At 39.1% G+C, this 15,787-nt stretch overlaps 1 protein-coding gene across 14 annotated transcripts in view; it reads right to left on the reverse strand.

Annotated features, from left to right (window-relative positions):
• The window catches only part of CNTN4 (contactin 4), a 976,967-nt gene that overhangs the window by 245,436 nt on the left and 715,744 nt on the right, over nt 1-15,787 (reverse strand). For all 14 annotated transcript variants that reach the window (XM_073009922.1, XM_007985035.3, XM_073009921.1 and 11 more), the window contains one exon: nt 1,870-1,965. In XM_073009922.1, coding sequence (XP_072866023.1) covers nt 1,870-1,965 — 96 coding nt within the window. The remainder of the gene's footprint in view (nt 1-1,869; nt 1,966-15,787) is intronic.

Here is a 15,787-nt window from a genome sequence, read left to right on the forward strand (position 1 = left end):
CAAGCAAAAACAAACTATTGCCTTTTGTCTTTGCTTCTTCCCATTTGATCTGGTTTGGAATGCAGACTTCATGCCTCATCCACACCACATGCTAAGCACTTCAGAGAAGAATCAGAGAAGGGCATGAGTCCTGTAAGACATCCTCAAGAAGCTGTGCTAGCTTTAGATTGTATACCTTTGAAAATCTTGCATGCCAGCCAGGTGCAGTGGCTCATGCCTGTAATCCCAGCACTTTGGGAGGCCAAGGTGGGTGGATCACTTGAGGTCAGGAGTTTGAGACCAACCTGGTCAACATGGCGAAATCCTATTTCTACTAAAAATATAAAAATTAGCCAGGCATGGTGGTGGACGCCTGCAATCCCAGCTACTCGGAAGGCTGAGGCATTGGAATCGTTTGAACCTGGGAGGCAGAGGTTGCAGTGAACTGAGATTGCACCACCACACTCCAGACTGGGTGACAAAGTGAGACTCTGTCTCAAAAAAAAAAAAAAAAAAAAAGAAAGAGAAAATGTTGCATGTGAGAAAAAGAACATTATAAGCTGGGGTTTCAGTTATTTGCAGCCCAGAGCATTCCTAGCTGATCTAGTTGTTATGAGTCTCCACAAAGTGATCTAGATTCTATGGTCAAGGAACTTCTGTTCTTGGTCTGATCCTGTGACACTGCAATTAATAAGAAATATATATATTTTATCTGCATCCCAAAACACTTGTAATTTCCCGAGTGATGTTGGCGAGAAGAGTTTCTTTTGTTATTCATAAATAGGCCCTTTTCAACAATACTTTGAGTTTATTCTAACTAAGTGACTCTTGGTGAGGCCCATTGATTGGTTGTCAGAGGAACCAACCAAATAATTAAAGGGTTAGAACTTTCAGCCTCCCCATTCCCCACTCCTGGGGATGGGAGAAGGGCTGGAAATTGAGTTCAATTACCAATGGCCATAGATTCAATCAATCATGCCTACATAACAGAACCTGCATAAAAACTCTAAATGACAGAGTTTGGAGAGCTTCAGGGTTAATGAATGCATCCACATGCGGGGAGGATCCACAAGGATAGAAACTCTTGCATTCAGAACCCTTCAGATCTCACTCTCTCTATATGTTTACCTGGCTGTTCATATGTAACCTTTATATATCTTTCATAAGAAGCTGGTATGGTAAGTAAATTGTTTTCTCTGAGTTCTGGGAGCCGTTCTAGCAAATATGGAGGCCAAGGAGGGAGTTTTGGGAGTCCCACTTTACAGCCAGTTACTCAGAAGTATGGGAGGTCAAGCACTTGAAAGTGGCATTTGAAGTGGGGGCAGCCTTGTGGGACTGAGCCTTTCTCCTATGAGTTCTGACACTAACCATCCCAGAGTAGTTAGTGGGGTAGTTACTGTCAAAAATGGAACTGAATCGTTGGACAGCCAGGTGGTGTCCAGAAGATTGGAGACTTGGTTGTTAGTGTGGAAAAAACCCACACATTTGGTGTCAGAAGTATTGCTAGTAGAAATAGTTCACAGACAGTTCCCAGACCAACCAGGAGATAGAATAAATCAGGGCCATCTTTTTTAACCCAATCAAGTTGTAAGAAGAATGAGTAGTTTTAATGACACTGCTTTACCAAGCAACAGCATTCTGATTTTGATTGACTCAGGTGTCTTTCTATTTGTGCCAGGTAGACTGCAGTGGGGTGGAAAATTTGCACAATCTGATATTTTCCTATCCTAATGATGGGAGGCATTCACAATGGTTTTTTCCTCTACGTGGAGGGGCTTTGGGAATCTCTATAAATGACACTGTGCACTCAGCTGGTGTCAGGAGGGAGAACATTGAGAAAGAAAAATAACAGGGAGTGAAGCGTGCACATGTCAGTGCATTTATATGTACCTCCAGAATGGGGTGGCGGGCCACACAGTAGCACCATTCCTTGACCTCGACGGACAGACACAGTGCTTCTTGTTCTTGTTTTAAAGTTGTCAAGATCTGTTGGAAGAAATAAGGGAAAAAGCATTTACACTTTAAAGTCCTAAGATATCATGGGAGAGTACCACTATTTCAAAAGAGAACCATTCTGCTCAAAACTGTGTTGGTAGCACCCATACCTGGGGAATTCAGGAGAGCTTCTTTTCATATGATATTGTCCCATCCTCCTTGATGTTATGGTTATACTGCCCACTAAAATATCTACTTACCACATGTGCCTATTTAGATTTAAAATAATTAAAATTAAATACAATTTATAATTGAGTTCCTCAGACACTAGTCACATTTCAAGTGCTCAATAGCCACATGCACTTAGTGATTATCACACTGGCCAGCACAGACATAGAAGACTTCCATCATCCCAGGACATTATATTCGACAGTGCAGGTCTAGGTGAAGAAACTGAGGTTTAAAGATGTTAAGTAACCTGCCCAAGACCTCTCTGTATTTAAATATCATTATCAGGATGCAAAATTGGGTTTTCTGATACAATTCTGTTCACTTCACAAACCATTCTATTATATATAATTATACTTGTCTCTCCATATATACCCGGAGAGTGACTCTCCCTCTTTATACACAAACACAACTCTGTAAAAAATGTATAAATAGACATAAATACAGACACACAATTATTTTAAAGTTCTGCGGTGTACTTTAAAATATTTAGAAGGTACCGTTCATGGTTCTTTTTAGAAGAATGTTTTATTAACTCAAAAAGGTCAAGTCTGGTTAGAGGGCTAAGACATTTATAAACTCAAAGATCACAGTATAAGTAAATAAGCCGTTAAAAATACAAATGAGTTAATGTAAGATATATGTCTAATAAAGTGAGATATATTATTGTTTAAGAAACATTTTTTTCACCCTCCCAAATGTAAATCCTCTCAATAAGGAGTGTGTTAAGCACCATTTCATTTTTTGTTGTCTATTACATTTGATTTAATAACTTTTTATCGGATTTAAGACTTCTAATTCAAGTATGTTGTGCAGGGTTGCATACCATCTAGCTGTGCACATTAGAGCAGAGTAACATTTGCTGATGATTTTCTCCATGCTGGCCATTTTGGTATTTTATGATGATTATCTCATGTACTCCTAACAACAATCAGGAAGGCTGCAGTTACAAATTGGAATGTTTCCACACTCAGGCTTAGTTTCAAGGAGTGCTAAGGATATTTTAAAAATTACACATATACATGTGTTAATTACCAGATTCTTCTGGAATTAGGGACATTTTAAGTTTGTACATTATTGTCTTCATCACTTATGTATTCATAAAAATTCCATTAAGTACCATCTGACTGCCAACTCAGAAGGCAAGCATTGTGAGAACACAGCTTCTGTCCTGTTGGGGCTCAAGCAGGCAGGTCTGACACATAACACCTAATCATAGCAACCCAAAGACTGCCAGGTTTGGGCTGTGAAAAGTGCACATGAAGGACACACACATGCTCAGCACAAAACAAATCAAAGCTATGATTTGAAAAACATTTCTGATGTAATAAACTTCTTTTTATTCAATGGACACCAGGTGAGGGTAGAACATGGTATTTTTCTTATCTTTATGGACATGGTCTGAGATTTCTTCAAAAGGAACTAAACCAGGATTTTAAAAAATATGTTATGGAATTAATATTTTAAACCATTATCCCTAAAAGTAACACTGAATCAGTCTGAATTGTCACTTCTGCATATAGGTTCTTAGAGTAAGTCATCTACATTTTTGCACATATATCCCATTCAGTTTCCAGAGTTGCATGAAAAATTAAGAGCTGATAGATAGTAGAGATCAGGTATCATCTAGGCAAAACCAATCATGGTTTCTGACTAGAGAAACAGTATTAAGAAATGAGAAAGAAAATGAGAAATAGGGGCAATGATTTTTAACTATAAAAACTGTATTCATGTTTTTCCTTCTTAGTTTATGAATTCATTCACTTATACAGGTTTTAGGCATTTGAAGTGTATCTCATTAATCTGGTATTTGAGAAAATAATCAGAAACATTTATTAGTCATTAATTGAAATAAGATTCCAGATGATGAACCCTACCTATACAGCAATGGAAAGACTGTATTTGGGCAGATCTCAGTTTGAAAACCATCTCTGCCACTTATTAGCTGTGTTGACTATGGGCAGGTCTTAATTTTCTCACAAATATAATGACAATGAATGTTCTTTGTTTCAACATGAGAATCATGTGAAAAGATTTAATGAGATAATCTTTGAAAAGGCACGAAGGCAAGCACAAGACCTTTCATGCTACAAGGCTGGTAGTCAGTATGTTTCTTCTGTTCATTGTGGAATGCTATGATTCAGTGCCAAAGCATATCCCAAACATTCCAACTAAGGAAAGGTTTCAAATAGCAAATGCACACTAGAGTGAGCTGTAGATGTGAATCAAAGGACGTGATATTTATGCACACGTTTAGGGAAAGATTACATGCCTCAAATTGTTCTTTTCAGGTATGAATACCCAGATCCTAATAGTTAACAACATGATATTTTTTCTAAGTCAAAGAGCTATGTGTGTAAATGGGTATTATGTTAAAGTTTGTACACTCATGATTAAGCCTTTACCAGTAATATTTCCACATATATTTTTATTTATTTATTTATTAAAAAATTTTCCATCAGTTATTGGGATACAGGTGGCATTTGGTTACATGAGTAAGTTCCTTTTTTTTTTTTTTTGGAGATGGAGTCTCACTCTGTCGCCAGGCTGGAGTGCAGTGGCATGATCATGGCTTACTGCAACCTCCACTTCCCAGGTTCAAGTGATTCTCCTGCCTCAGCCTCCTGAGTAGCTGGGACTATAGGAGTGCATCACCACACCCAGCTAATTTTTCTATTTTTAGTAGAGACGGGGTTTCACCATGTTGGCCAGGATGGTCTCAATCTCTTGACTTCGTGATCCACCCAGTCTCCCAAAGTGCTGGGATTACAGGCGTGAGCCACCTTGCCCAGCCATGAGTAACTTCTTTAGTGGTGATTTGTGAGCTTTTGGTGCACCCATCACCCAAGCAGTATACACTGCACTATATTTGTAGTCTTTTATCTCTTGCCCACCCTCCCACTCTTCCCCCCAAGTCCCCAAAGTCCATCATATCGTTCTTTTATTTTATCTTATCTACTTATTTATTTAGATGGACTCTCGCTCTGTTGCCCAGGCTGGAGTGCAGTGACGAGATCTCAACTCACTGCAAGCTTTGCCTCCTGGGTTCATGCCATTCTCCTGCCTCAGCCTCCCAAGTAGCTGGGACTACAGGTGCCTGCCACCACACCTGGCTAATTTTTTGTATTTTTAGTAGAGACGGGGTTTCACTGTGTTAGCCAGGATGGTCTTGATCTCCTGACCTCGTGATCCTCCCGCCTCGGCCTCCCAAAATGCTGGGATTACAGGAGTGAACCACCATGCCTGGCCTCATCGTATCATTTTTATGCCTTTGCGTCCTCATAGCTTAGCTCCCACATATCAGTGAGAACATACAATGTTTGGTTTTCCATTCCTGAGTTACTTCACTTAGAATAATAGTCTCCAATCTCATCCAGGTCACTGCAAATGCTGTTTATTTATCCTTTTTATGGCTGTATAGTATTCCATCTCTCTCTCTCTCTCTCTCACACACACACACACACACACACACACACATATATATATGCCATAGTTTCTTAGCCACTCGTTGATTGATGGGCATTTGGGTTGGTTCTACGATTTTGCTATTGTGAATTGTGCCACTATAAACATGCACGTTCAAGTATCTTTTTTGAGTAATGACTTCTTTTCCTCTGGGTAGACACCCAGTAGTGGGATTGCTGGATCAAATGGTAGTTCTACTTTTAGTTCTTTAAGGAATCTCCACACTGTTTTCCATAATGACTGCACTAGCTTGCATTCCCACCAGGAGTGTAGAAGTGTTCACTGTTAACTGCATCTACACTAACATCTACTGTTTTTTGATTATGGCCATTCTGGCAGGAGTAAGGTGGTATCACATTGTGGTTTTGATTTGCATTTCCCTGATCATTAGTGATGTTGAGCATTTTTCATATGTTTTTTGGCTATTTGTATATCCTCTTTTGAGAATTGCCTATTCATGTCCTTAGTCCACTTTTTGATGGGATTGTTTGATTTTTTTTCTTATTGATTTGTTTGAGTTTGTTGTAGAGTCTGAATATTAGTCCTTTGTCAGATGTATAGATTGTGAAGATTACTTCCACTCTGTGGGTTGTCTGTTTACTCTGCTGACTGTTCCTTTTGCCGTGCAAAAGCTCTTTAGTTAGGTCCCAGCTATTTATCTTTGTTTTTATGGCATTTGCTTTTGGGTTCTCTTGGTCATGAAATCCTTGCCTAAGCCAATGTCTAGAAGGTTTTTCTGATGTCATCTACTAGAATTTTTAGTTTCAGGTCTTAGGTTTAATTCCTTAATCCATTTTCAGTTGCTTTTTGTATAAGGTGAGAAATGAGGATCCAGAGTCATTTTATCTGAAAGCCTTGGTACTTGGGTAATGATCAGTAGCAGCAGGCATTATGAGACAGAATATGGATAATGCTCTATCACTGTGACCTTCACACTAATAGCAACAATAGAATTGACTTGCAGACTATATTGTAGTCATACCATGTGGCCAAGTACTTTTCTTATTTGTTCTCATTTAATTCCATTATACTTTAAACTCCCAATTTATAGGTGACACAGCTGAAACTCAGGGAGGTGCAGCACCTTCTTCACACACCTGGGAAGTGGCCAGAAATACAAACTCATGTGTTGTCTCTTTCCAGAGTTACTGCTCTGAAGCACCATAATCTATGGCATCTTCAATGATGTCATAAAGTCAGTGAAAAAGAGCTTTCGAATCAGTTACTTGACATGCCAGAGACACAAAAAAGTTCATTTCAATAAAATTTACACTCAGTGAACATGGAAAGAAATCCACATTTCAACACATAGTGTGATGGGTTGGTATAAGTACTTTGATTTCAAATCTTCTATTCCTCTGCTTTTCTTTGTGAATGGGCATTCAACATGGAGATTTTAAATGTTAGGTGCAAAGTGTGAAGTTGAACAAGGAGAAAACAAACAGAAACAACTCTATTAAGAAGCAGGATTGTTGCTTTGTTAGGAAGGTAGCTAAACAATTACACTTGGGTTGTATTCCCTTTAGCAATTGGTCACTAAAGATATGACTGAGTAAATAATGTATGTGTAAAACAAGGAATTAGTATCCATGCACCATTGTTTCTCAAAATAGCCTGTCTTTCAAGCTTTATATGCGGTTCATTGACATGTGATGTGTAAAATTTTAAAAAATAAATACCTCTACTTTTTGGTGATTTCATTTGTCAGCATTTTATGTAACTTTTCCCAACAGCCATGTGCTAAGGATTGTACAATTGTGTGGCAGATGTGTTTTCATATCATATTTGTGAAGACAGCTGTCCTTTATTCTCCTATGGAACTTAATATCTGAATTTCATTTTTAAATGAGATTAGAAAATATGCTATAGTATTTGGAATGTGTTATCTCATTGAGACTAGAGAGGAAGTGATTTAGCAGTTACGTTCCTGGAGGAGTGGATATGTACAAAGGCCTTAAAGCTGCAATATGCTATCAATAATAAAAAGTCTTAATATAGGAAAACATTTGGAATTCAGGTCATGGAGTAAATCAGAGAGTAAGGGGAAAATGTCCACATATTTCTTGTCTGGGAAATTTTTAAATATTTAGAGCTAGGGAAGAAGTATCTTACCATAAATGCCTGAATATAGTCTAGAGGAAATAAAATCAAGAGGGTCCAAGACCTTTTTTGAGAAGTAATTAACAGTAAATAAGAAAGAGTAATTTATTTAGGTCATAAGTAATGGACTAGTCATTACACATATGGACAGGAAGAACTGAAGCTATTCACAGAGTGGGATGACTCAGAGGAAGGTATAAAAAGTTTAGTTTTAAAATGGCCAGGAAAGGTTAATGAGATAATATCACACATCATAGCTTGTTAAGAATCCACAGAGAGAAGGGAGAAAAGAAAAAATGATACAGTAACCATGCATGCAATACATGTATTATTTAATGCAAGTCAAAAAATACCAATTCACTTTTTTCCTGACTTGGGTAGACCTGGATTCTATTAATTCTCCCAGGGTGGCCTTAGAACAAGAAATTGTCAGCACTAGTTCCCTTTGTTATTGCTTCCTTTTGAAAGAAGCAATCAGTAAGGAGATCAATATCAACTTGGAAAAATGGTCAAGTGATATATCTGTTATGAATATGATCTCCATAATGATGACTGCACCATTTATAAAAAGAAAAGAGGTATTTCTGGAGAGTAACTTTAAAAACCCACTATCATGCAGCAAATTTAGAGTTATGTCTTGACTCTCTGCCATTTGCTCCCTGTGTGTGTGTGTGTGGATGCACACTTTATGGCTTCCTGGATTGAAGAGACTTGTGGTGAAAATAAATCTAAATTTACAAAACCTGCGTTTCAAAGCCATAGTTTTTACATTCTTTCCACTTAGGAAGAAGGAAGACTGGACTTCCCTGTAAGAGAGTATATAGCAAGAGGAAGAACTGCATGATGGTTTAACACTCTGGTTTTGGAGTCAGAAGGACCTCAGTACAAACTTAGCACTCTTACTTTCTACCTGTATGATGTAGGTGAGTTACTTAATCTCCTTGAACTTCAATTCTCACTTCTAATGTCAGGACATTAATTCCTATCTCATAGGACTTTCTGAAGATTAAGATTACGCATGTAAAGCACTTAAGATGCTGCCTGGTCCAAAGTCAGTAGTCTATAAATGTTAGCACTATCAGTATGATCTTTGAGCATCCAAAGGAAAGTTTACAGAAAGTGACTCACTGGGAGTAACTTCCACCAGATAAAGTAGTCAATTCTACCCTACTGTGGCAAAAAACAAAACAAAACAAAAAACTGATTTTAAGACTTAAAATATATCCTCTTCTGCTAGTCCTAATTATGTTTTCAAGTCAAGATTGATGCTGAAGTGAATCAGATATCTTATCCTTTACATTGCATGAACTGTATTCTTTATAACACATTTAAGGTATATGCACATATACCCTGGATTCAGATAATTCTTCATGAGAAATTCTTCCTATAATCTTATGGTCTGAGAAAGCTTGTGTTACTTAAAAATATTGTTTCTATAAAACAGTAAAATTGATATTTCTCTATCTTTTTAAAACTTTAAATTTAGGGGTACATGTGCAGGTTTGTTACAGGTAAACTTTGGTCATGGGGGTCTGTTGTACAGATTATTTCATCACCCAGGTACTAAGCCCAGAACCCATTAGTTATTTTTCCTGATCCTCTCCCTCCTCCCGCCCTCCACCATCTAATAGGCCCCAGCATGTGTTGTTCCCGTTTATGTGTCCATGTATTCTCATCCCAGCTCCCACTTGTAAGTGAGAACATGTGGTATTTGGTTTTCTGTCAACTTGCTGAGGATAATGGCCCAGTACCTTTTTTAAAGGATATAAAAATATGGCTGGGCACAGTGGCTCATGCCTGTAATCACAGCACTTTGGGAGGCCGAGGTAGGCAGATTACTTGAGGTCAGGAGTTCGAGACCAGCCTGGCCAACACGGGGAAACCCTGTCTCTACCAAAAATACAAAAATTAGCTGGGTCTGGTGGCATGTGCCTGTAGTCCCAGCTGCTCAGGAGGCTGAGGCAGGAGAATTGCTTGAACTTGGGAGACGGAGGTTGCAGTGAGCCGAGATCGCACCACTGCACTCCAGCCTGGGTGACAGAGCAAGACTCCATCTAAAAATAAAAACAAAAACCTGACATTAATTACCCCAGTTTGTTGGCAATCTAAAGTAAGGGACCAGGAGGTCGGGCGTGCCTGTAGTCCCAGCTACTCGGGAGGCTAAAGCAGGAGAATGGCGTAAACCTGGGAGGCGGAGCTTGCAGTGAGCCGAGATCACGACACTGCACTCCAGCCTGGGCGACAGAGTGAGACTCTGCCTTAAAATAAAATAAAATAAAATAAATAAAATACAATAAAAAAATAAAATACAAATAAAGTAAGGGACAAAAACCTTTTTTTGGACACTGAGTCTTGCTCTATTGCCCAGGCTGGAGTGCAGTGGTGCAATCTCAGCTCACTGCAACCTCTGCCTCCTGGGTTTAAGTGATTCTCCTGCCTTAGCCTCTGGAGTAGCTGAGATTACAGGCACCTGCCACCATGCCCGGCTAATTTTTGTATTTTTAGTAGAGACAGGTTTCCCACGTTGGCCAGGCTGGTCTCAAACTCCTGACTTCAAGTGATCCGCCCGCCTCGGTCTCCCAAAGTACTGGGATTACAGGTGTCAGCCACCGCACCTGGCTGGGACCAAAATGTTATGCTAGGTCTAATATTCCTAAGTCAGTGTACACTTGAGATACAAATGACTCATTCACAGAAATGACTTCTGACCTTTTTATTTCCTTTTTTTTTTTCAGAGCCTCTAATTCTGCAGCCATGAACATCACTATGAAAATCCTTAATACACTTATTTCATAGTAAAAGGGAAGGATTATTCAGAGCTGTCCTAGGTGCTGATTCCAGCCCTCAAAGTGTTCTCTCTACAACTGCCTGAGTTTTTTCTTACCCTGTTCAGTTATACCAAATAAAACCTTACAATTTAGATATTACTTTGGAATTACAAAAATATCATTTTAAACCATAAATACCTTCAAAAGTATGACCTTGCTATTAATCATTTTCAGTGAAGACTGAATTAATTCAATCAGGTTGCTTTCACTTAACAAGTAAGTAAGAGTGGTATGGAGTCTTCAAATGTAAGTTTTGATTAACCAAAGAAGAATCAAAGGAAAATTTAATCTATGAAATAGTGGAGAAGGCAAAACAGTGCTGAGAAAGTTCAAGAAGGATAATGACTTAAAAAACTGGGTGAGGAAAGTGGTGTGTGGAGACTGCCAAAGACAAATTTGCCTAGGGTCAGCAATCCTCTATTTAGCAAAATGGAAGGTTATTCTCCTCTTTCTCTTCTTGAACCACATTACTAGATCATACATCACTCTTTGTTTCCAGGAACAAAACCTAGGCAAGAATTAAAAATAGCATAATCAATATTACATGTTAAGAAGGCTTCTTAACTTTGGCAATTTAACCACTTTATAAATATTATCTATTTAGAAGAATGTTAAGGCCAGTTCCATCCAGCTTAGCTAAATAACATAATTTCTCAATTTCTATGTATTTATTCATTCAGTCTTCACCACAACTCTTTGAGGTGGGTTCTATTACTATTCTCATTTAACAGAAAGAAAAATAAACATCCAAGAGCTTAGATTAGAATTCGGATTTTCCCGACCCAGAAGTCCCTATATATAACTTCTATTCTGTATCAAATTAAATAACAGGGATGAAACCATACTTGTTGATGGTCTGTTTGACTGTTTGAGATTCTCACACTTTTTTACCCCTCAACTATTATTTTCTTGACTTTACAGAAAATAAAGGTTGCTTGGCTGCCCTTTTCTCTGGGAGCGTACAGCATTCCTGATAGCTATTTTTATTTCTCATTTTAGTTCTTTCCTTTTCCTCATTTCTTTGACATACTCTATTTTATCTAGACCTTTGTGCTATTTAAGAGGCCAAAGAACAACTCAATTTAAAATGTCTGAGTTTCCCTGTGTGTTCCACAAAAATGTACACCTATGTAACTCATGAGGTTACTGCAATTAGTGAGATATGGCATCGTTAATAATGTTGTTCTCCTTCGGAGACAGGTGCCCTAACATGCAAGCTATTATTACCAGCATTTTTCTCTACGGGAGCTCATCTCTTTTCCCATATCATCCTGACTCAGGAGTGTTAATGGTTAGGCAGCTGCATTCTTTATCTTTGGTTTCATGCTTACACAACACAAAGAGAAACAAAGGTTTCAGAAAGGCATTTGGCCTAGTAAATTTCCGAATAAAATATGGACCCTTCGTTGTGCTCTGCAAAGGCCCTTCAGGATCCAGTCCCTGCCTGCGTCCCTGGCTTTGTTCCCTGCCACTTCCCTTGTTACTTATTTATACCATAATGGCCACATTTTGCTTTCTGTTCTTCAACCACTTTGCAGCTAACCCAGTCTCAGGACCCTTGTCCTTGCTGTTCCCCTTGTTTGGAGTGCTCTTCCCCAGTCTTTGGCTTATCATGTTTAGTCATGAGGAACCAACTGAAATGCCCCTTCTTCAGAGCAGCAGTACCTGAGGGCTTAAGTAAAGTCAACCGTGACCTGGCTCCAGTTACTCTCTGTCACATCCCCTCTTTACTACATCCTTCCCAGCAATCACCACCACCATCATCTGCAACTACGGTTCTCATTTGTGTACTTTACTGTCTCCATTCCCTCCCCAAATAAAAGCTCACTGTGGGGCAGGAATCTTGCCAGTTTTTATGAGGCTATAGCCAATGCCCAAAACAGTGTCTGATACATAGGAGATACTTAATTAGTTTTGTTGAACACTGCTCTTCTTCCTGTTTCACAGGCTGTGGTGGTGGTCAGTGAGAACTGTTGGACTAGGGTGAACTTCCTTGTATTTGTCCTCATGACACACTGTTTTCCAGTATCGTGGCTACAAAGGACCTTTGTATGCTCAATAGCCAGGGATGCTCTGGAGAATAACTTCAAGAAAAGGTGTCCAATCAAGGGCATGGAGCCACCTACTCTCCCGCATCCCCTTCCTTAAAAGGAAAGCTAAGAGATAAACTAAAATTGGAATGTAATCAGCATATGAAATGCAGTTATTTCTTTGCAAAATAAATACCCTCCCACCCAGTCGCCCACTCACCCCTGCTCCAGGGAATGCCAGAGATGATGAAAACATGAAACAACTCCTTGCAAATTGCATGGGCCTATTATTTGTGATTAGGGCTGTTATCAGTCGGTCAGTGATATATCATACAATTATCTTTTCTTCATCTAGTGTGATAATTTTATAACTGATAGACTTATGATCATTATAGCTTTGACGGAAAGAAATATGATTCTTCATTTTGAATTTTACTTTATAGCCTTTATTCCTCCCCAATGAAAATTAAAATTAGCAGGTTGTACTTCATTGTACCAATCTTCTTAATAAACAGGCACCTTAGAAGGCAAATCAGACACATTCAAGTAATACCAGAATGAATATTCTCTGAAGAAAATGCTGAAAAGTTATGCATCAAGAGGCCATGATAAAGTCAGTAATCTACAGAAAAAGCCTTGGAAACGTATTACTAAATGGAGACGTAAGGGCCACAGATGATGATCAAACCCCAGAGACTACAAATCTGTGAGCCATACAGTTGGTCATGAAAAACCCTGCTTCAAAGTGAAAGAAATCTCTTCATCTCAAACTTTTTCATTCAATTTCTTTTCTTTTTATTAACCTTTCAGGAATATAAACCGAGGCAGTGAACTCACTACCATATTTGCTTACACTTAGTGGCAGTGGATACATAGTCTTAAGAAAGAGGGGGCAGTTTCTCACTTCCTACTTGTGAATGAAACTAGATCGACGTTCAAGTAATTATACCTTCTCTTAATTCTATCCAAAGAGTAGGTATTTTTTTCCTCCAAGAAGCTTGGGAGGAAACTGCACTGATATTTACTTTAAAAGGAGAGGCAGATGTTACTAGTACTTCCTGGCATCCATGCTCTGCAGAAAAAATTTTGCTTTCAAAGCTAATAGAAGACTCTTCACTATGTACTCAGTTTCAGGTTTTTGAACTAATAAAGTAGGCATTTCATTACAAAATGCCAGTCATGCTTAGATTCATTGCTCCTAAGAAACTGGACATGCTTTGCATCATAGCTATTTTAGGGAAATCAAAGGTATGGGGAGTAACAGGTTTGTTTAATCACTGGCTCAACAAGGGCTGTTTCTCTCTCTTTTCCATCCTCTTTGAGTATAAAGTGTATCTTGGGATACTGGAAGCTGAATTCGCTGTATACCAGTTAAAAATTTTTAAGGGCAAAAAAAAAAAAAAAAGAGTTCTGTATATAAATGAAATTCCCAGATGAGGAGCAGCTGTTATTTATGTTGAATTTACGTTGCTTCGGCAACTTCAACCATATATTTTTATCTCATTTAATTACAGTTTTGAAAATAAAACCATCATCAAATATACATGCAAGCTATGTGTGTATTCATCATCTATTTAGATTTTGCAATGGGTGCTGTTTCCCTGTTCTCATTTTCACGAAGAAGAATCAGAGATAAGGCTGCAGTGTGTTAAACCTGTCAATTCTTAGAAATGCCATTGCTCATGCCCCTTGCTCTTAAGTGCACTTTGTGGTAGTTAAGAACCAATATTCATTCATTCAATACCTACAATATGCCTACTATTGGCACCTATCATAATGCCAGCCACTGTTTTAGATACTGGGGATACATCACTGACAACACAAAACAAAGCAAAATCTCTCTTCTCAAAGAGCTTAATGTGGGTAAGAGATGACAAACTAAATACATAAATCACACACAGTGTCGTTGATGCGCACTACAGAAAAATAAGCTAGGGAAACTGGACAGGGGATGTTAATATGAAAATTTGAAAAGAAGAAGTAATATAAAGTAGAACCTTTCTGCTTTCCATCCTATTTCTAAGTGCGGGAGGATAAATCACTCCCCCCTTTGCCAACTCAGCTCTCGTCCCCCACCGAGGCTGCCAAGAAGGGCGCAGAGTAGTGCCAAGTGACACAGCAGTCTTGATTTAGTTTGGTACTTTCTTATTTATAACTGATGGGGAAGTCATCTTAGTTCATGTAACACCTGAGGAAACTAATAAATAAGCATTTTCACCTTATATCTAAAAGTTAAAAACAGCTCCCTAGCAAAACAAAACTTCTCAGCTGCTGAAGAAGTGGGAGGAACAACTGAGGAGACATGTGAAATACACACTGATTTGCTAAGAGAAGACAATTAACAAACTAGCATGGTGATCATCTGTGTCAGCAATGGATGGTTACTGTTTTCTGCCTCCGAAATCCTATGAAGCCAGAGGATTTCAGTTAGGAAGATCTTCCCATCCTTTGTGCGGCCTGACACCCCTCCCTTCTTCAATATTACTTGTGGTACCATGTGTGGAAGATGTTGTGAGGAATATGAAGACCATCATGGTCCCTGATCTCAAGACATTTACAATCCAGATATGATAGGCACATCCATGGCTCTATTGTAAGGTATAAAGAAAGTATGTAGAGCATTGTTGTAAAAGTGTTTAGAGTAAATGCTGTAGAGTATTAGAAAGTGCCACGAGAGTAGAAAAAACAGTCTACTTTTTGCTGGCGGTGATCACCCAATCAACATTCCATCTTCACAGACTGCGGACCCAGAACAATGAGGATAAAGGGATTTGAGTTTTCGGTTTAGTTCTGGGATAAAAACCTGGCCAATTTCCCCCCTGTGGCATCCACAACCTGGTTCCTCTCAATCTCCACCTCGGCCCTGCTCACTGTCCCCACTGTTTTTTTTTTTTTTTTTTTTTGAGAGAGAGTCTTGCGCTGTCACCCAGGCTGGAGTGCAGTGGCGCGATCTCGGCTCACTGCAAGCTCCACCTCTCCGGTTCACGCCATTCTCCTGCCTCAGCCTCCCGAGTAGCTGGGACTACAGGCGCCCCCCACCTCGCCCGGCTAGTTTTTTTTTGTATTTTTAGTAGAGACGAGGTTTCACCGTGTTGGCCAGAATGGTCTCAGTCTCCTGACCTCGTGATCTGCCCCCCTCGGCCTCCCAAAGTGCTGGGGTTACAGGTGTGAGCCACCACACCCAAGCCTACTGTCCCCATTGTTTTTAATGCAGGTCAGTGT

This window comes from Chlorocebus sabaeus, chromosome 22, assembly GCF_047675955.1.
Source record: "Chlorocebus sabaeus isolate Y175 chromosome 22, mChlSab1.0.hap1, whole genome shotgun sequence".
NCBI classification, from domain to species: Eukaryota; Metazoa; Chordata; class Mammalia; order Primates; family Cercopithecidae; genus Chlorocebus; species Chlorocebus sabaeus.